Source organism: Rhodamnia argentea, chromosome 5, assembly GCF_020921035.1.
Source record: "Rhodamnia argentea isolate NSW1041297 chromosome 5, ASM2092103v1, whole genome shotgun sequence".
Taxonomy (NCBI): Eukaryota; Viridiplantae; Streptophyta; class Magnoliopsida; order Myrtales; family Myrtaceae; genus Rhodamnia; species Rhodamnia argentea.
In genome coordinates, this window is record NC_063154.1 from 18,485,148 (window position 1) to 18,506,946 (window position 21,799).

General features: G+C 40.4%; 1 protein-coding gene across 1 annotated transcript; it reads left to right on the plus strand.

Annotated features, from left to right (window-relative positions):
• The first annotated feature begins 13,051 nt into the window (after positions 1-13,051).
• On the plus strand, positions 13,052-14,730 carry LOC115750654 (ribosomal RNA small subunit methyltransferase). Its single transcript, XM_030688153.2, has 2 exons — positions 13,052-13,490; positions 13,818-14,730. The coding sequence occupies exons 1-2, from the start codon at positions 13,179-13,181 to the stop codon at positions 14,559-14,561; spliced, it is 1,056 nt and encodes a 351-aa protein (XP_030544013.1). The 5' UTR covers positions 13,052-13,178; the 3' UTR covers positions 14,562-14,730.
• Positions 14,731-21,799: the final 7,069 nt, after the last annotated feature.

Below are 21,799 nucleotides of genomic sequence, written 5' to 3' on the forward strand. Positions count from 1 at the left end.
TGAATCGAATTCAAAATGAAGAACCGCATAACACAACGTTGAGCATTTGCCAAAAGAATTAGAACGAGGTACTCAAAGCTAACTGAGGAATGGCTGAAGTTCGGTAACCAATTTTCAATTCCGGTTAAGCCGTAAGCATTAATATGAGTGAACCTGCATAGTAGAGTCTGACCGTGTATCTTTTGTCTAGGGGCAGAGCATGTTGGAGTTGGCGAATACTTCGGGGACCTTTGTTTCTCACACTGGGTACGCTCACGTGAGTTTAGGGAAACTGAAGTGTTACCTAACGACATGTGATCCCTGCGTGTGAGATGCGGGGGTTCGGGGGCAACGCCCTCGAAACCTCTACGGATTTGAGCTTTTATTTAAGCTGGCCCGTATGGTCGGAATTAAGATGTTTTAGGTTTTTTGGCCCGTTTTTGGGGCATATATATTTTGCTTGGTTTTATCATTGTATTAGTTGAATTGGCTGTAAACCGAAAAATATAGTGAAATCTCTTTGCAGGATGTAACCCTAATCTTGGGGTAAACCTGGGTAATCTCGTGCGTCATTCCAATTTTTCTTGATTCTCTGTGTGATTGTCTGATTCGGTTCCGATAAATCCCTTCAGAGCAGACCCAAATGCTCAAGTGTTTCGGGGCGTTGACGACATAAATCACAAGTATCCTCTTCTGTAATTCTCCTCCTAAAATCTGAGTCTGCCTACTCTGACTCCATCCTGCATCGATTGTAGCTCCTCCTACCCGAGTACTCACCTCTGATTTAGTGTTTGTCAAAACCAGCTTATCTTGAACTGGTGAAGTTCCCAATGGTATTGAATTCCTCACCGGACCAATTGACAAGAGTTTGTTCCTTCCGTGCATGATTTTGACCATCAATCAATTCCGAGACCATAGTTGGTCCACCCCCATTAGCTGATCCTCCAATCACTTCTCTTGGTAGTCACTTAGGGTGCGCATGAGAATACTTTTGAAAGTGAATTTCTGCTCTAGAAATACTTTTAAAGCAGAAATCCGTTTGATAATATAACTTTTGAAGTAGAAATCTGGTTGGTAAAAATTTTTACTTCTGAAAAAAAAAAAATTCATTTCTAAATTTGGTTTTCTCCCAATTTGAGAAGTTAAAAAAATAGCTCTCTAACTCAAGAAGTACGTCTCGTCTCACCATCTTTTTATTATGCCATCACCCTCTTTTCGATCATACCCACCTCTGCCAACCTTCGCCACCGTGGACCGTTGCCGACCGCCGCCCATCACCTATCGCCGACCTCCACAGGCTGCCCCCCACGACCACCACTAACCACCGACCATCGCCCGCCCTCGCCCACCCGGACCTCCGCCGACCGCCACTTGCCGACCTCCGCCCATCACCACCCACGATTGCTAACCTTCGCTTGCCACGATTGCCACCAACCGCCGATCTTCGTCGCCCGCAACCGCCGCCAATCGCCGCCCCCTTCCGCCAACCATCGGCCACCCCGCCTACCGCAGCCGCCGAGTCGCCATCTCTGGCAGCCGGAGTAAAAAATAAATAATACATTTTTATTTTTTTTAAATTAAATAATATTTTAATATTAAAAATTATTTTTAAAGAAATTTAAAAAAGTTCAAAAATGAAGTAGAAATTTTTCGGCTGCCGATAATAATTAAGTAGAATTTTTCAACCATTACTAAACGAATTTCTCTGACCAGAAATAACTTTTGGAGTAGAAGTGTTACCATGCTCATTATCCTCCCTAATTCTAAGTTTTTTCTTCCCCATTTCTTACAAACCATCTAACAGAAGACTCGATAGTGTCTCCCCCGTTTCCCTTGCTTTCCGGAAGTCGCAACCCCAAAAAATATAGTCCCTTGAGCACTTGGCCCTAGAGAGAAGATGGGGAATTTGCCAAACGCCATGCACGTTTTCAGGTCTTTAAAGCCCAAACCTCCGCTGTCCTTTCTCAGTTTCAGCACTTCCCATTTTCTCCGGTGCAGCCCCTTGCTTTTTGCTGAAGATCTCCACCAAAAATCTGCTATTTTCTGTTCAATGCTCCTACAAATTGATACCGGGATTTTTAAAATGGACATGGCGTGCTGTGGGAGAGACTGAACAACAGCCGTTAGGAGTATTTCCTCACCAGCCTTTGATAACAATTTCCCCTTCCAACCCTCCAGTTTCATATCTACCCAGGCTAAGATCCACGAGAACATCTGTTTTTTCGGAAACGCCCCAATCCGAAAGAATCGTCATACTTCCCTGTTTTTTCAATTTATGGGACGCGTAACTCAGCCATCATATACGATCTTAATCTGTGAGGACAGTCCTTGCTTAAAAATAACCCTTGTTCAAATTAATAGCTTGCGCCGAAGCATAACAATATTGGTTCGAGAAACTTGCTATCTGTTGACATTCTTTAATCCAGCCGTCGAGGAAAAAAAAACATTGAATCATCAGCGAACAATAGATGAGTCAAAGTTGGGCATGACCCGTTCAGCTTGATGCCCTTGACGCCCCCATTTTCCAAAAACTTCGTCGGAGCTTTTCACTCTGAAACGTGTTGGAGAGTATATGATCTTGAAGAGGCATATAAATATTTCTCTTGTAGCCAACGGTACGTTTTGTTTCTCATTTATGTAGCAAAATTTAGGACAGCTAAAACCGTTCGAATCAGGTCGTAGTTAAATGATTTGACTTTGAAATTTCTTGAAAATATCAATAAGATTTTGAAGATATATAGTATCTTGTACAATGGGGTACATACAGTTTCAGGGTAAATGCTGAACTAGAGATCCTTTTCCAAAAAGGCAATAATAAAAAAGGGTAGAAGAACACATCGAGTGCCAATATTTGTACATGATGCTCATTTTAGTGTCAATATATATTTTTTAGATCATTTAAATGCCCATTTTTTTGAAAAACGATTATTTCAGTGACAAGTCCGACCCGACTTGCCGAAAATCATACATGGTGCATATGTGGCGCGCTGGGAACCCCAATCGGGAATAAAAAAGTCAAAACTTAATAAAAAAATTCCACCTAATAAGCTAAAAACTGAAAATAAAAAAATACCTAAAAAAAAAAATCAGCATTTGTAATGGCAAAATTGATTAAATAACAAAAAAAAAATTAAAAAAAAATCAAGATGAGTCGGCGTGGCGAGGGCTTGCACTGCCCTCTCCGCCGCCGCCCTATCATCGCCGGCAGTGGTTGACGACGAGTGGGAGTTGGTTGGCTAGGGGTCAGCAACCCTCGGCCACCGGCCGGGGGGCAAGGTTGTCCTGTCGAGGGCTGGAGAGGGCCAGCAACCCTCACCCAAATCCGGGCAAGGGTCGGCGGCCCACACCCGTGCCCGGCCGCGCACCGCCAATGAGGGTTGGCGACCCTCGTCTAGGCTTGGCCGCTAGCCTCCACCAACGGGGGCCGGCCACCATTAGCGACCCGCGGCCGGGCCCGGGTGAGGGGACCCTTGCCCCGCTAGCCGGTGGCTAGTGGTCAAGGGTCACCGACCTCGGCCATTGCCGGTGGTGGCACGGGCTTAAGCCATTGCCCAAATTTTTTTTTTATTTTATGTTATAAAGATTTTTAAAATTTTAATTTAATTTTTAAAAATATTTTAGCTTATTTTGTAAAATGAAATTACACATGGCGTCCACGTAAACTATTTTTAAAAAAAATTGCCACATGGATGCCATGCGGATTGATTTTTTTTAAAAAAATCTAAATAATATAAAAAATTAATTAAAAATGTCATGTGTACTGTTTGACCGGAATTGGTTCTTAAGTGATCGTTTTTGATCGGAATTGGCACTTAACTGATCGTTTTTCTCCGATTTTGGCACTTAAATGATCTAAAAAAAATATTGGCACTAAAGTGAGCGTTGTACAAAAATATTGGTACTTCGTGTGTTTTTCTGCCAATAAAAAAATGTAACAAAGCTCGAGCGAAATACTCAATGCGTCCTATGGTCACCAGCCGCGATGTGTCTCGAGTGCCCAAGAGTTACAATTTGCTGGTTTTCTTGAATGTATATCTTTATGAATTCACAAGGAGCGGCTCTACCCATGAAGACATTCGACCAGCCGAAATATGAGAAAGTCTTTAATCACGACTTGCATTCTCGACATGTATCTAGAAAGAGTAAGTAATCTTAAGGCTTGTTTGGTAACGTTTCTGTTCTAAAAAAGTAAATTAATTATTTATCAAACTATTGATTCAATTTGAAAAAGTAAAGGAAGCATTCTTTTTCCCTCGAATATCTTAGTAATACGACGAAATACAACAGTATCTCTAATTTGATATTATAATTACTAGTCATTAGATCTACGATGGAACTTTGGAATCATAACGAGCCACCTCCTTATCTGCAAGGTCTTTCCCCTTCGTTTATGGAGGTAGCGACATTCTTGCAATTTGCATGCGCACATCAACTAGTCTCCTTGAGTGATTTACATATATATTCTACTTTTACAGATCTGAACAAATACAAGATCTATCCAAGAAACAATCAACACAAATAGTTGCAATCATCAATAGCAATTTATATCTACATATTCTCATGAATAGCAAAAAAAAAATACTGTTCATTCATTCATTTTATAAGTGAAATAAAAATGATTATTTTTAGGAAAGCATCTCTCAAATCGTCCATTATTCGCGAAATCAATGGAGACGGCATTCGTTCATTTTTATGCTAGGGGGAAGATGTCGGCTCCCGTTTGGTTCAAGATTGAAAATGAGCATTGGGGCTCTAAAGTCCCTTGGCCAAATGCAAATGGTGTTTGGTTCATTTTTTGGCTCACTTTGGAGAGATGCAATTGCATCTCAAATGCTCTCTAAAGTCCTTTAACCCAAAATACTTCTAAAGGTACTTTGGGCTAAAGGACTTTTGCGAAATGCAATTAATTTTTTTTTTTTAACTTTGTTACCTTCTCTTGCCGGCATCTCGCCCACCTCCCGCCATCGCAGCCACCGGCCACCACCACCATCCCCCCGCCACCCGCTCACCCGCTCGCCGCCGCTCCCCCCCCCCCCCTCGCGCACCGTTGCTTGCTGCTTCTTTCTTTTTTTTTTTAACCAAAAAGTAAAAATACTTGACAAAGTTCATTTTTCACCAAACAATATTTACGTCAAAGTTGCTTTCCAAATGTGTTTTTAAAATACATTTTACCAAACACTATTTGTATTTTGAAAAAGGCCTTTAGCCCAAATGTATTTGCATTTTTTCAAAGTTCCGTGACCAAATGTTGAACCAAATAGGACTTGTCGTTCCAACAGAATTTAGTGGGCCCGGTTTGGCTCGAAAAGTCAAAACAGGCTTCATCGTAAAAGTCAAACTTTGGCTCTTGGTGTTGTTGACCGGCCTCCATCGGGCGAAAATCTGTTGTCCGGCCCGAGGTCTTAAAACTTCAACGTCCCTTGATTAAGAATACAAGAAGAAACTAGACCGAGAAAATAAATGTAGGATGAGGAAACGACGATGCCTTTGATTAAGGTTTGGACTTCCGTGTTACCGAAGAATTTGACTATCAATCACGACGAAACACATGAATAATTCCTAAATAATCGACGGTGAATCCGAAATCCTATATCTACGACTTGTCTAGTATCTAAATGTAATAGGGATGTAGCTAGGAAAATGGACACCGAGTTATGCAAATTGACTATTTATTTTATCGGGGATCAAATTTCGTTGGTGAGAACGAGTCTAATCTCCGATTCTATGAATATGAAGCTTGCCTAGCGAAAGTCGGGTGTCGGCAATGTCAACACGAGCCATTACAATGCCTAAACTTGAGATCTACTCAACTCCATACTCGATGTTCAAAACTTAGTTTTACCTCGATCAAGTATTAATTTCATATTGGAGCTTGACTCGAATAAAAAGTCGAGATTTTACCTATACATGAGTGTGGCTAAGGATGACATACTCCTGATTTTATGACGCTTATATTTCTTGAATTAGGTTCGAAAGCTCGTTGAACCAAGGATTGGCAAACTTGAGCTCTAGTTTGACAAGATACTTTGACTAATTTGGGTTAGAGCTTGACTATACATTAGTCAAGCCGATCTCAAATAATTATCATCCCAATCTGGAACAAGTCGTGAATAGTTTGACTTAGTTTCGCTCTTAGTAAGCCTCCATATACGCTCGTTGGGATAGGAATAGAGTACATATTGGCTGTACGCAACAATTTGCCTGACTTAAGTAGCATGACGAGGGATCATGTCTTATGCTAGCACTAGTCGGCTATTTTATATAAATTCTCATCTTAATACAAGGATATGAGGAGAGTATGGTTTGCAAAGACGTCAACAAATTCTGAAGATCATTGCTTCGTGTAACATCTCTGGTATGTTCCTCCAGCCAAAGTCGTTCCTCGTCCTCTACTTTTTCTAGGTTTGCAGTCACCCATTTTGAACGCAGTGTACTAGTTGCATCATTTGAATGCATTGTCACCGAGGAGTGGATGGTTTGCCTAGTCGCAAATTGCATTGGTGTTTACTCAAGTCTCCTTTTCAGTTGCTGTTATGGACGGTATCAACGTAAGCACAGAAAAATGGGCATAAGTATGCTACAAGTGTCAAAACTTATATACGGCGCTCACTTTGGCCCGTTCATTGCTCCTAATGAGCTTCACTGGCCACGATTTGTACAAATGCCAAAGAGTTGATGTTCGTTTGTTTTCGTGAATATGTCACTTGCCGAATCCAAACCAGAACACCCTGGACATGTACATGTTTTGAACAGCCAATGCATGAAAATTGCTAAATCGGACATAAGAAATATCGGTGATGATTTAAGCTCCAGGTCTTAATAGGCTCTCGGTACGACATCGCAGGATCGCAGATTTGAAAAAAGGGATGCCCCGAATCAATTTCGCTGTCCAGTTCAGGAGATGTGAGAGGCCTTGAAAGTGTATGACCATGAATCTGGAAGTTACACCAACATGCGAAAAGAAAAAAAGAAGAAACACCTTGCATAAAATCTTAAAGAATTTAAAAAGAGACGACTAAAATAATGTGATGCAAGTAGAAATTGACCTCATATGACCACGGGCTGGTTGACGAAAGTCTAATTGACATTACTACACTTTGTTAGTTATATACGTCAGATGAATTCTTCTGCAAATACGGGCCGAGCGGAATCGAGAACACCCGAATTTCATGCATATAGCTCGAGAGCTTCGCCTGCCACGACATGTCTGAAAAACGACAAGCGATGGAGACAAGTGACCTAGCAATCCAAGGAAGATCAAAATAGTTTATGTTGTCTTAAGCAAAAGATCACCGTCCTTCAGCCGTGTGAAAAATAAATGTACTTTGTTTTGCTTTAGCCCAGAACATAGAGATTGTAACCTGCTTGAGAGTTGCACCAGGTGTGAAAATCACTAAAGCATAGCTCCTACTATAAGTACCTCCAGACATCTGGTAATATGGACTTTTTGTCTTCTCTATTGCGAGCTTGGCCAGTTTGAATTGGCTTAAAAACAAAAAACAAAAAATTACTATGACTTTCCTCTAAAAGTTGAATAATGTCTAAATCTACAAAGCTTATGAAAAGAAATATGCGATTACATATATCTACATTTGGTCATCTTATATCAATAGATGAAGCAGGAGTCGAGATTATATTCGCTTTTGTGATCGTCACATGGAAAACTTCACCTTTATGACCGTCCTGTGACAAGCCATGTATAGCATTATTGTGCCACATGGCCCATATTGGTCCAATTAGCATTAGTTTTGTAATTTGTCATCCTCCATCGTCTATAATTCATTATATGTAAATTTAAATTTAAGAATGGATAAAAAGCAAGTACATTATTCTTAGGAGTAATCTTGCAACATAGGATGTAATAAAAAAAATATTGAAATACATTTCGATTATCCTTGCCAAAAATATTTATTTTGTTTCGACTTAAGTCATTGATTTTATATTTGAAAAAGAAAAAGAAAATTAAGATAAAGCGTCCTTAAATATATAAGTAATCCTTTTAATCAAAAAATAGTTCAAAGACAAATAGATTGATAACTCATTTTATTACTTGAATAAATTCTACCTAATATTCACTAAATTTATACATTCCATTTAAAAAATAAAATTTGCAAATCATTTGAATTATATTCCATTTAGTTTTGTTTACTTCTTTCAGAATGCACTTATTTTTAAATATCGCGTATATCATTTGAAACTCTTTCTTTAGTAATAAATGAAAATGACAAACGAAAGTATTCTTTTTCAAGATCCACTCAATTTGAAATTGAGATATTTTTGGAAAAGAAATCGGAATAGAAATAAGTTTTTTTTTTTTTTGTCTGGGGAATAGAAATAAGTTAATGAGTTTTGATTGTTTAATTTATTATTATTTGGCAAGCAGTCAATTAATTCCAAATTATGAATTGAAAATCTTAAATTTGTCAATTCAAGCACGAGGATAAAGACTCATTTCCTCCTTATGAATTGAGGGCTCTCCATTTGTTTCAATACCTCTGATAGACGAAGACATATTGAAAGTTTACGGAGTTGTTCTCTCTTGGATTGTGGAATATTTTTCACGAATGCAATATTCAATTATTATTATTATTAAACATATTTTTATCTTCCTTTTCAACATTAGTAGAATTGAAAATTAAGTGCTGAAAAATTGAGGGCCTTAATAAGTTTTTGCAAAATAATTATCAAAATTCTAAGTGCAAATAAATATCTTTTTCTATTATCGAATTAAGTGGCCTTTCCTTTTCTTTTCTTTTCTTTTCTTTTTTTTTTGGTCGAACAAGTAGCCTTTCGTTAACTAGCGATTTTTTTCTCTTGTTTAAACCTGTTAGGCTTAAACTAGTCATGATCATCCGATGTGTTTAATTGTATTGAGTGCTAAATTTTTAGTTTTCAATACATAATCGAGTTATCAAACAAGCTGCAAATCTCGAAACTACTATCCTCGGATTTACTCTTAGTAAAGCCCATTTTAATGTATTGTAGCATAGATGTAAATTTTGGTAACTATACATAAGATTCAAAATGCAAATTGGAAATTTAAATATCACATCTTTCATGCAGATTTTAGGAAACTAAAATGTGTGATAATAATTTTTTTTATCTGTAAAAACGTGGAAATAGCAATCAACGGTTACCCCTCCGGATGTATGGGTCTCACACTCGTCACGAAATATTGAATTTCAGCCATGACTTTCAATCCGCCCCGTAAGTATACAAACATGTTGAGCCACCGTTTCTTTCACAACATTGCTTGATTGTGACCGACTCTTTTATACCGAGCTACCACGATCGATGGATTGTGCTTGTCAATAAGAACAATTGACTTATTAAATGTTTTCTCACATATTTTATAAACAAACACCATATATTGGACATTACCAATTTGTTGACACCGAACATAATTCGGTCATTGATAAGCACGTGCCTAACGCATGATTGAGAACTGACACGTGAATGGCACATAGTTATGATCAATCACGTGCATAACATATTAACGTTGTTACACATGCGTCAGCTTATTGAGCAATCACATATTTTGTTCACCGGAAAGACTCCCTGTCTCTCTCCGACCTTCACCCTTATATAGCCCGCAAAAAATATCTGGCTTCGGGGCTTGTTGGCCGTGGAAAAAACGTACGGCGGGGAGTCGACTCCAACTGAAGCTCGCCGGTGAGAGAGAGAGAGAGAGAGAGAGACCAGGAAGATGTTTTGTTTAATGCGTCGGCTTATTGAGCAATCACATGTTTTGTTCACCTGAAAGACTCCCTTTCTTTGTCTCCAACCTTCGCCCACAAAAATATCTGGCTTTGAGGTTTCTTGGCCGTGGAAAAAAAGCACGGCGGGGAGTCGACTACAACTGAAACTCGCCGGTGAGGGATCGTCTGCATCGTGAGGGTAAGAGAGAGAGAGAGAGAGAGAGAGAGGAGGAAGAAGGGGCAGATGGCCTGGGCCTGTGGGCCATGCGCGCACACGGGAAGAAAGGAGGAGGTGGGCCTACACTCAGCCCACCGGTGGGGAAAACAAGAAAAGCGGGCCTACCTTCGCAGGCCCATTCGTGCGAGAGAAGAAGGATGCGGGCCAGGTCACCCGCGCGGATCCAGGCCGACCTGTCCCCATCCGATTACGATTTTTTCTTTCTCCCTTTTTTAATATTAATTTAATCTCGATTTGCATTTTTCAAATTTTGCAACAAAACAAGAAATAGGAAAATTCCAATTTTAGCATTTTTCTTATCTTAAGGCTCAAGGAAAAAATAAATTAAATTCGCATGAGGACCAACGAAATTAGGTGTCAACATCTTATCTGGACCAATTATGCAAAACCGATCGGTTCCATTCGGTTCGGTTCGATTCCTAAATTGAATTGGGACTGATGTAGTCCCCTACATTCCATGAAATTTACATATATCAAATGAATAATCCTTGTAAAGGCAAAATGACTATTTGATTGATTTCGCCATCCAAATTAGAAACATCGTCTCTTTGTCATTGTAACATCCCAATATAAGGTAAAAAAATTTGAAATAAGCCAAATTTTATGACACCCCATATTAAAATGTTTACTGCCAAAACTTCAAGTGATCGGTTTTTTTTTTTTTTTTTTTGGACCGAATTCAAGTGATCGGTTGAGTATCTAAACTTTACAAATGATCTCCTTAGTGCTTAAAACGTCCCATTAGGCGATGCCATGTCAAATATCTGGACAAATAAGGTGGTCGGAATCACTTAAGCAATCTTGTCCGAAAGTCATGCCATTTAAATGATTTTCGGAGAAGATTGGCACTAAAATGAATGTTGTATACTAATTTTGACGTTGATATTGTTTTATTCCAATAACTGTAAGTAAGTAAATTAAATCAAGCGACAATACCAAAAGTCCTAGATAAAATCTAATAACCAACATAAGCGTGGAAACAAATCAACAAGGAGGTAGAAAAGATCAAGTTTGGACAACCGATTCTGGATCATATACCAACTAACTTATGTACTCATGTCGTAAATTAGCGATTGCTGCGAAAATTGTTAAAGGACATTTCCACTTACGACTTTCCCCGCAAAATTCAAAGATTACAAAAATATCTTACACTTTAGAAAATTAAGAAAAACTGTCTCGAGTCTAGCCGCGTTAACCCTGTCTTTCTAATCAATATCATCCAATTCCATTAAACAAGCATGTATGGTTCTACTGCTTTCATTTAAGCTACATTTGTTTCGTGAAAAATGTGACATTTGTGGAAAAATATTTTCAGTAAAGTCGTTTCTAGGAAAATGACAATATTTTTTCATGTTTAGTTGAAACCTAAAAATGAATTAGAAAATATTTTATGTCGCTCGGTAAGGAAAATCTCATTGGTTGGAAATTGCCAACGGGAACGTGAACTATTCTACGTGGCATGGTCGCACTAACGCAAGCAATTTTTGTAATTTTTTTTAAACATAATGAATTTTTTAATATTTTTCTTTTTCTTTTTCTTTTTCTTTCTACACCGATCGTCGGGCCTCGGTGACGGATGGCAAAGGCAACAAGAAAGGGCTAGCAAGGAATGATATCACTATATCCCGAGGAGCTCTAGCTTGGCGAGTTGGAGCCTTGTCGACCTATGCTTGTGGTTGATCATCAAGGTCCAACGACCAGTGGAGGAAGAAGAAAAAAGACAAAGAAATAAAAGTAAAAAGAAATAAAAAAAGATTCAAAATTTTGGAATTTTTTTATTAGGATTTTTTGGCATCGATGGACACATTCTCGGCCTTGATATTACCGAGCCCGACGTCTCGGGCATGAGCACGAGCACCGATGTATCGGGCCTAGCCTCAATGGACCCGGTCGCGGCGGGAGGGGTCTTGGACGTCGCGGATCGGGGTCAAGTCTCTAGGGCCGGGTCCCTAGCACTAGGGACTTGACCCCGTTGCCAAGGGATTTAGACCAAGGGCTGGGGTTCCCATGCCCAAGCGTAGAGTTTCTGGTCCAAACATCGATAGTTAGTTATATTTTGTGAAGTGATTTTCGATTTTTAAAGAGAAAATCATTTTTCTGAATTTAAGCTTGGGTAGGAAAAAGTTTTTCGCTCACTAGAAAAACATTCTACGTTTACTCATTTTTCTAAGCGATCCAAACGCCGGAGAATGATGAAAATATTTTTGCCACAAGAGACGGAGCCTTAAGTCTCATCTCGAAACTTTTTGTAATTCTATATGTCAATTTGTTAAAATTTAAAGTGTTTCAGATCAAATAAGAGGCTGTTGGGTACCCTTCATAAATAAATAAAAAAAACTGTTATTTCTATTTTAAGCAAAAGCAAGGTTTTTCATATGAAAGCACTGTGTTGAATTGATATAAATGTACCAGTTATTTCAAAAGCAAAAATCAATATAATGTATCATGTGGGAAACAAAAGGTTTTTATTGTTAATCATATTATATTGATGAAGGCAAATTTGGGTGCCAAAAGACCTCCTTTTTTTATATTTAATCATGTGCATTTTCTTCTTTCTCAAAGGTGAAATCGATCGGGGCATTTTTTTTAATATATTTCAAGATCACTCAAAAGAAAATATTACGTCGAAGTTGCAATTTTTTAATTTAAAGCTCGTCATGTGAGTGATAGGTTTAATATGTGTAGCGGTAAAATTCACATAATTATTTTACTTCTTCTCATTCATCTTGTCCTTTAAACATATACTTGATGAATAATGTATTGTATATGCATTGTAATTTTTATGCTTAAATACTAACATTAAGATGCACTTCTATTGTTTAATTGAATTGAGAAACACCAGAGAGTAAACACAACATAAAAAGGTCATAGGTGCGGGGTTTTATTCTTGTACTCTACAAAGATGCAGAGCAAGAGTCAGAGAAAAGAGAGTTAGAGATAAGACATGTAGTAAATTTGTTTAATTGAAAGTAATGTTAAATAAATTATTTACTACTAAACCTAACCAAATATTGCTTTTATTGAACAAAACATATATCAATTCAACTAAATTAAAAATATATTTTGACCAAAAAAATATTTAAGATGTATATATAAAAAATTCCATTAATTATATATTAAACAAAAATAAATATATTCACGGATTAAGGCAGAATAGCGAAGGGCGGCGGCGAAGCGGCGCGCAGTCACCAACCCTAAACTCTTCCCACTATCATCGTCATCCCCATCAAAACCCTAGCTCTCGAGACCTCGCTCCACCAGCAATGGCGGGGGGTAAGTTGAAGAAGGACAAGCCCAAGGCCAAGGCCGCTGCCGCGCCGTACCAAGGAGGCATCTCCTTCCACAAATCGAAGGGCCAGCACATCCTCAAGAACCCGCTCTTGGTCGACTCCATCGTCCAGAAATCGGGGATCAAGACCACCGACGTCATCCTCGAGATCGGTCCCGGTACCGGTAACCTCACCAAGAAGCTCCTCGACGCCGGGAAGTCCGTCGTCGCCGTCGAGCTGGACCCCCGCATGGTTCTCGAGCTCCAGCGCCGGTTTCAGGGCACCCCTTACTCGCACCGTCTGAAGGTAATTGAATTGAAACTTCGAACTTGTCTTCTCAATTTTGATTCCGGTGAAGAGAAGCGCCTTTGTGCCGTGAATTCACTGTGATCGTTTCTTTGTCGGCTTGTGTACTGTTCGCGAGTTGATTTGCAAAAGTTGAATTAGTGTTCTTCCCCCTGAAAATCGCGTATCTCGCTCTCTTGATTGGATGCTCGTTCTGCTTCATTAAGCGGTGGAAATCGTGAGGCTGCTCTTTGATTGCTTCGTCTTCCTTTAAAGGTCATTGTAATTTATCTTTGAAAGGCTGTTGGAGATGATCGAAGTTTCTCTCTTCAAATTTCGTATACACAGGTTATCCAGGGCGATGTGTTGAAGACTGATCTACCCTACTTTGACATATGTGTGGCCAACATTCCCTACCAGATATCCTCTCCCCTCACATTCAAGTTATTGAACCACCAACCGCCCTTCAGGTGTGCGGTGATTATGTTTCAGAGGGAATTCGCGATGAGACTGGTCGCTCAACCTGGTGATAATCTTTATTGCCGCCTGTCGGCAAACACCCAACTGCGTGCTCGAGTCTCGCATCTCCTCAAAGTCGGAAAGAACAACTTCCGGCCACCCCCGAAAGTGGACTCGTCCGTGGTTAGGATAGAGCCACGAAAACCAGCTCCTGACACGAATCTCGTGAGAGAGTTTGATGGGTTGATGCGTATATGTTTCAATCGCAAGAACAAAACACTTGGTTCCATTTTCAGGCAGAAAACAGTTCTTTCTGTGATGGAGAAGAATTATAAGACTCTCCAGGCATTACATCAATCGCAGAGCAATTTATCAGTGGATTCGATTGTTAGAATGGATGGTTCGGATTTTGGAGATAATGGGGATGACTTGAGGATGGAGGTCGATGACGGTGGAGACGACGAGATGGAGTTAGAGGATGGCGACGGAGGGGAAGTGTCTGAATTTAAGGAGAAAGTTTTGAATGTGTTGAAGGAGGGGGATTTCGAAGAGAAGAGATCATCCAAGCTTACGCAGCAGGAGTTCTTGTACCTGCTCTCCTTGTTTAACAAGGCTGGTATACATTTCTCTTGATGAGCGTAGCAATTTTGAGGTATGTAGTTTTGATGATGTTGAGTTTCACAGGTTTTAAATGTAAGAGTGAGGAACAAGTCCTTGTTAGACTTATTCGATCAGTTATCATCTACATGTTGCAATTTTACGATACAAATTTCAACTTAGTGCGGCTTCTGCGAGTACTTGTCACATTAGCTGAGATTAAACTGCCCATCTCTCCTTCTCTTCCCTAACCATGCCTTCTTATCGATCAAACTGCCCTTATTATGTTCTTTTTTGTTCCTTCCTTTTTCACACCGCTGCTGATGCAAGGTGTCGATAGGAGAAAAAGAAGCAAGATCTGTCTGAGGATTTAACATTTACTCTCTCTGAATCCTGGATACTGTTCTTGTTATCTACTTTGTAGGAACTAAATGTGAGACAATAAGCTGATTAGCTAAATCATGGCATTGTTTCGATCAAGTGAGGTGGGATATTGAAGTGGCCCTGATATGGCTGAAAGTTTATTTCGGTTCATAGTCTTTCGCAATTACCGTCCAGAGGCTGGCTAGGAAGTGTGTTATAGTCTCGAATTGAGCACACGACTGCAGAAAACTAACATGACCCGGTTCATGAGCGGCTAGCTCTGTCTACATTGGCCAAACCGCATGAAAGATTATCATGGGTTGCCGCCAAGGGCTTCCGTGGGTCTTCAACTGTGCTACGGACAGCTTCAAAATTGGTTCTGGCCCCTGCAATTTAGATTATAGCTCAGATCCCCCAGCTTGCAACCTTTTCTGTATTTCGGCTGATCAGTGGTTCAATGGCTCGTCTAGCTACTGGTGCTATTGCTATGAGCACATCCAAAGTGGCTTGAGGATGAATAAGTTTGCAGTTATTTGTCGATCGCATTTCTGGATACCACTTCAATTACTGCCTCTGCCCTTGGCAACGCAGCGGCGAGACTTGGCTTAATGTCTGTCCCGTGCTCGGGGCCGCCCTTCCCTCTCTCTTGTTCGCTGCTGCGCTCCTGTGCCATCGCCTGCTCATGCTGTTTCTCCACGAAAGGTCATTCTTTCGCTTTTCCTCAATCGCCTTTCTTCTAGAACCAGCGACCTTACGTCATCGAAGCTTCAAACATCACTTGTTCAAGTCACAGGCACAACCATGGATAGACAAACTAAGGCGTACAGCAGGCCCCCCGCGGACACATTTTCGCTCTATTAGGGAAAATTTTAAATAAGGGTTCGAAGTGTTTTTATTTTTTCTCTCAAATAAAGGTCTAAAGTGAAATTTGTTTCCAATTTGTAGTCTCAAAAGAGGGTCTGGCCTCAATGGCATTTTCGTCATTTATCTTTTGAATTTTTTTAATTTTTTTTCCTTTTTCTATTTTTACAAAGTTAAAATACTAAAAAAAATTATAAAAAAAAAAAACCATAGGCTTCATCACCTTGAACTTTCCCGTAGCCAACCACCGACCGCCACCACCATCACCCCTCATTGGATCGGATCTCCATACCGCCTCGCACCGCAACGACTACCTCGAGGCCCTACCCTCTCTACTCCTTCCCTCCGTCGATCCCAACCCCAAGGCCATTGAAGTCACGCAGTTTCTCCTTCTTAAATCCCTCCTCCTCTCGGCCCTTCGCCACCGCCGTCGACAAATCTTCCCTTTGGTTAGCGAGAGGGCTGCCCCTCTCGCTCGTGGCCGCCGCCCTACCGTTAATGGGGCGTTGATGATGCTGGACGAGGGTCGACGACCCTTGCCCGGATCTAGGAGAGGGTTGTAGCTCTCCCCCGATTCCGGCTAGATTGTCGACCCTCACCGAGGTGTTGGCGACCTCACCGGCTATCATCGATGGCTCACCGATGGTGGTGGTTGTCCATGGTGGTCGTGGTGATTAGCCGTAGGAAGGTGACGAAGACAATGGATTTTTTTTAACTTTTTAATGTTGTTTAAAAAAAAAATTTTTAAAGATAAATGAAAAGAATGCCCTTGAGGTCATGCCTTTTTTTAGACTACATGGCTACTTGATGCCCTTGTTTGAAACGATTATGTCACTTTAGATTCTTATTTGAAGCAAAATCCACTTCATGACCTTATTTGAGAAAATGATCGCACTTCGGGCTCTTATTTGAAATTTTCCCAATTTATTAGTGTGATAAAATTATCGAAGGCACTATGAATTTGAGGAGGTTAAGTGCGGGTAAAATTTCATATTTTCTTTTCTTTCATTAGAGTTTCTTTAGATTTGCCTATTGATGAAAGGATAACATAATCACTCCGTAAAACGGTTTTTCGTGGCTTGAGCCGTGATTTGGACATAATTTTTTAATGTATTTTATTTTTGATATTTTTCTAATTTTTATTTTATTTTTCCTTTTTTATTTTCTTTGTTTTTCCCTTTTCGTTTCCTCTTCTCCGGAGGGACGACTTGCCTTGCCAAGGGCCAACGAGGATGGATGAATCTCACCCGGCCACGGTGAGTCGAGCGAGAGCTTCGCCAAGTGACCACTGAAAGAAGAAGAGGGAAGGGGAAGAAAAAACAAGAAAAAGAAAAAGGAAAAAGATAATAAAAAATAAAACATTCAAAAAAATATTAAAATATTAGGTAGCCGGTCGGCGGTGTTCACGTCAGGGCTGGCCGGCCAAAATTCACCGGATGGACTGAATTGGCATTGTTGCAAAAGATTTAGGACTGAATCATAAAAAAAAAAAAGTTTAGGATTAAATTGGCACAATTACAATAGGTTTAAGACTTTTTTGGTAATTTTCCCATTTGAGGGAGGCCAGCAATTTGTTCTTCATGCAAAGTTATCTTGGTGCTATGTCAGCTAAAATTCATTGTTATTAAGAAGTAGAAATTCGTAACACATAGAGTGAGCGTCACTTAAGAAATAAAAAAAAAATTTGATCCGATCTAGGAGATCTGGTTCCCCCCGAAACCGAGAATTGGACCGAAAATCACTGGTTTTAATTTTATGGAATCAAGAACGGACTCGACACCCTTGGTAACTAGACCGAATAGGCTAGTTTGGTCGGTCCGTCTTATTCACACTTAATATTCACCATTGTTGAGCTCGACACTATTCGTGTGAACATTTTGTCCCCGCAGAATCTCTAGCTCTTCGATGGGCCATTGCAACAGTTGTTTCCCATTACTATCAAGCCATATTTTCCTTGAAATCGCCTGCATCAAAGCAATAGAATGTTTAATAACATTCAATTCCATTTCACTTACTAAAGAACTCCAACGTATGACTAAACATGTCATATCATTTGTTTATGTAGTTAAAAAAAAAATTGACGTGGGGTGTGATGATCATAAGAAAAAATGATAATCAGCTAAGTCATGGAGAATTTAAATTAATTTTGTTTTTCTGTTGTTTTAACTAAACAGTTCTTGAGAAAATGATAATCAAGAAAATGAATAGAATTACCCAAAAAAAAAAAAAAGATAAGAGTAAATCTCTTTCAATCACGTTGGAATCCCAGCCCATCCCTCCAAGACAAGATCGGGCCCATTAGTCCAACCCCATAGGAGCCACCGGTTCTTGGCCGGCTCAAAGAATGTCTTGGAAGCGTAGAAGTTTCCATAGTCGTACCTCAGCCCACTCCACCCATCGGCCGAGGTGTTGCCAAGCAAGTACCTATCCTAACTAGGGTGATAAGTCCCGACCGTGTAATACTCATGCCATGTTAGATCGAGGCTGACCTTCAGCACGTGCTTCACACCCTTGCTGAGCACCAACTTGTGCAGCCCGTCGGTGATGTTCACTACACCACCAGCAGCCGCACCACCCTCCTCCACCTCCTCCTCCTCATCGCCAAAATTGTGATCGCCATCGCTTGTTTTGCCATCACCGGCATCATCGACATTGCCAACATCCCCATCAATATTATGTATAATATTATCCTCAGCGAGTACACCGTGGATCTCTTCTTCACCGGCATGGTCTTCATTCGCATTTGCATCATGTTAAGCCGGAACAGCAAGAATGTAAAGAAAATCACAAGTAAAATAGAAGAAGTAATATCTAAGGCCCCGTTTGTTTTATGGAAAATGAACCATTTGAAAAACATTTTCCAAAAAAGTGATTGCTTATATCGTTTAGAAAATTTAGTCAACGAAAAATGTTTTCATCATCAATAACAATCTATGCCTAACTATTTTCGTGGGTGATGAAAAAAATTCCATTCATTTATTTTTTTAAGCGACATAAGCGATTACTTTTTGGAAAATGTTTTCCAAATCGCTCATTTTTCGTGAAACAAACGAAGCCTAAGGTCAGAAAAAACGGAGTTAATCAATGTCTCAAGTACTTTCACAGAGTCAAATCGGAATAAACAGTTAAAGAAAATTGCAGTATGTGAATGTCTCGACTAATCTCTCACGGACACACCAAAATGAATGGAAAAGAAGCAACACATCTATACAAAGTTAGCACGTGACACAACCCATGAAAATAGGGTTAATACCATGAAAAACCCCATATCGGTACACTTGTGACAAATTTACCCAAATTATTTTTTTGACAAAAGAACTCCCAAACCGGTATACATGTGACAAATTTACCCTCAATTAGTTTTTGTTTAATTTTACCGTTAAATTGCTGAGTTGGATGACACATGGCGGTTGACGGGTGTATCGATTTGTGATTTTTTATTCTCTGTTTATCACAAGTGTATCAGTTTGGGATTTTTCGTGGTATTAATCCAATTTAACCGAAACTAATGGAGGGTAAATTTGTCACGGGTGCACTAGTTTGAGGTTTTTTGTGGTAAAAAATAATTTGAGATAAATTTATCATAGGTGTATCGGTTTGTGATTTTCATAGTATTAGCCCCATGAAAATCATGCACACCAGCAAACAAGAAGAGAAAGAAGCACAAAGAAATGAAAACGGCAAAGAATGTAAGATATATTCACGTGCGAAAATCGTTCAATTTGCATGCAATTTGTGTGCTCATGCTGAAGTCAATTTTTAATTATAATGAAAGCTCTATCTTTTTTTTGATAAATAACTATTGACATTACCATAACTAGAAGTGTCAAATGGGTGGATCGAGTCGGGGTTTGGGTCGGGTTGAATATGGTCCGACCCATATTGACCCATTTAACCAGTTTTGACTCATTTTCATGTAGTACAAATTTTATGACCCATACTCGACCCAACCCAACCCAAACCGAACTCATACCCGACCCGACCCATATATTTTAAGTACATATATTTATTTAATTAAATCATGAAATATTTGTTTGAAATTGTTTCGTAGACCGTCCACCATTGCCATCGTGGCCCGCCCACTGTTGCCCCCGTGGCTAGTCCCCAACCGCCCTATGGCCCGATCGCCTAGCGCCACCTTGGCCACCCCATCGCCGGCCCGCCCACCGCCTCGCCCGCCCGCTCTTACCCTCACGCCATGTGCTGCAATATATATATATATATATGTGTGTGTGTGTGTGTGTGTGTGTGTGTGTGTGTGTGTGTGTGTGTGTGTGTGTGTGTGTGTGTGTGTGTGTATTCCTAAACCGATTACATAGGTAAATCTCGATAGCGTCCGGGTCCTTAATATGGGGTCTTGATCTCATTAAGATCAGCACAATGCGATTGGTTATCACCCTCCCGAGTCTTCACACCGTAATCACCCCCATCAATTGATGAAGTGTCGTTCCGGTGAATGCACCGATCAAAAGCTAGTCCTCTCCTTCCTTCAAGCTAAATTTGAATCTAGCACCAGTTCCACAACACAAATGAAACTACTTATAGACTTGAACCAAACCAATCGCCCTTCCGCCGTCAACCGCCCATCCAATGATCCTCGCGCTCCCGGAAACCGTCTTGGGGCTTCTCTTGTCACTGCGGGCTAGTACTTCGAGCCGAAACGGAAAGGCCTCGGCTTCTCCACCTGGTCCTCTGGAGATCTGTTGCCAAGACAGAGCAGCGAGCTCCGACCGAATCTGGTGGACACTACATTCGCCATTTCGTTGCCGACAAACAACGGTTCGTGGGTCTAGGGTGGGAGAAGACAATTAAGCGAGGAGACACAATGCCGAATGAAACATGCTTGAGTGCGTGGACGAAGAAGAAGAACAGAGCGAGGTTGGCACTGAACTTGGAAATGCCCCAACCAAGTTTGGTGCTTTTTGGGGTGAAGGAGGAGATCATTTTGCTCAATTCGCATCGAAGAAGAAATGGTCACTCTTTGCTCTGCGCAAACTTCAACGAGAACTGGCTAGCTTTGTGGTAATTAGTGGGCTCATCGGGTGGCGGCGTTGGTTAGGCAGGCAACGGCAACGGGGTGTGGGTGGGCGGTGGTGGTGGTGAGCGGAGACCGACGAGCGAGCGATAGTGGCCAGCATGCGACAGAGTCCGGCGACGACGGCCTGCGGGTGGCGGTGGCGGCGGGGGTGGGCGATAGAGTTGAGCGACAACAGCGTATGGGCAATGGGCTGAGCTTTACAAGTTAATAAACGTTATCTTGCGAAGTTATAGGTCACTGGTCGAAAATGGGTTAAAAATGAGTTAAGTTAGAACCCGTATTTGAATACGCATTATAGGTCTAGATCCATATTTGACCCATTTTTTTAAGTTTATTGAATCCATATTTGACCCAAATGAATAAAAGTGAGTTAAAATGTGGGTCAAAGACCCATATTGACACCTCTAACCATAGCATATGCAAAAAAGTAAACTAAAATTATCCTCATCATCCACATCTTGAATATTATTAGCCTCTTCCTACAGCCTTTGGACAATATATTGCATGCCAATAGTATCCAAGCCTTCAATCCTCCCTCTAATCAATATCCGCTATACTAGTACTCAATGATACTTGTTTTATAAGAAATAAAGAGCAAGATGTCAAAACGGATTTGTTGTGATGATCATTGTCGATCTTGTTTGGGTTCTGTCATTGCGACCGAGAAGGGTTGCTGCCATCTGCTCCAAATGTGCTTGAAGAATCTTCACTCGGTACCTCTTCTTTTTCGTTGAGAGCCGACGCATCTTCCCCTTCATTCTCTTCCTCTATTTTCTCGCTTGCTCCCAACACATCTTCCCCAGCTTCTTCGTTCTTCTCTTCCTCTGCTTCTATGACTGCTCCCAACACATCTTCCCCATCTTCTTTCTCCTCTACTTCGTTCATTGCTCCTAACCCATCTTTCTCGGTCTCTTCTTCATTCTTTTTGTCATCTACTTCTATGATTGCTCCCAACACATCTTCCCCGTCTTCTTCCTCCTCTACTTCATTCATTGTTCCCAAACCATCTTCT

Excerpts from the sequence above, each read along its gene's own strand:
- LOC115750654 (XM_030688153.2), top strand. The coding sequence starts at position 13,179 with ATGGCGGGGGGTAAGTTGAAGAAGGACAAGCCCAAGGCCAAGGCCGCT. Across the intron at positions 13,491-13,817 it reads CTTACTCGCACCGTCTGAAG|GTTATCCAGGGCGATGTGTT; the intron begins GTAATTGAATTG and ends TCGTATACACAG.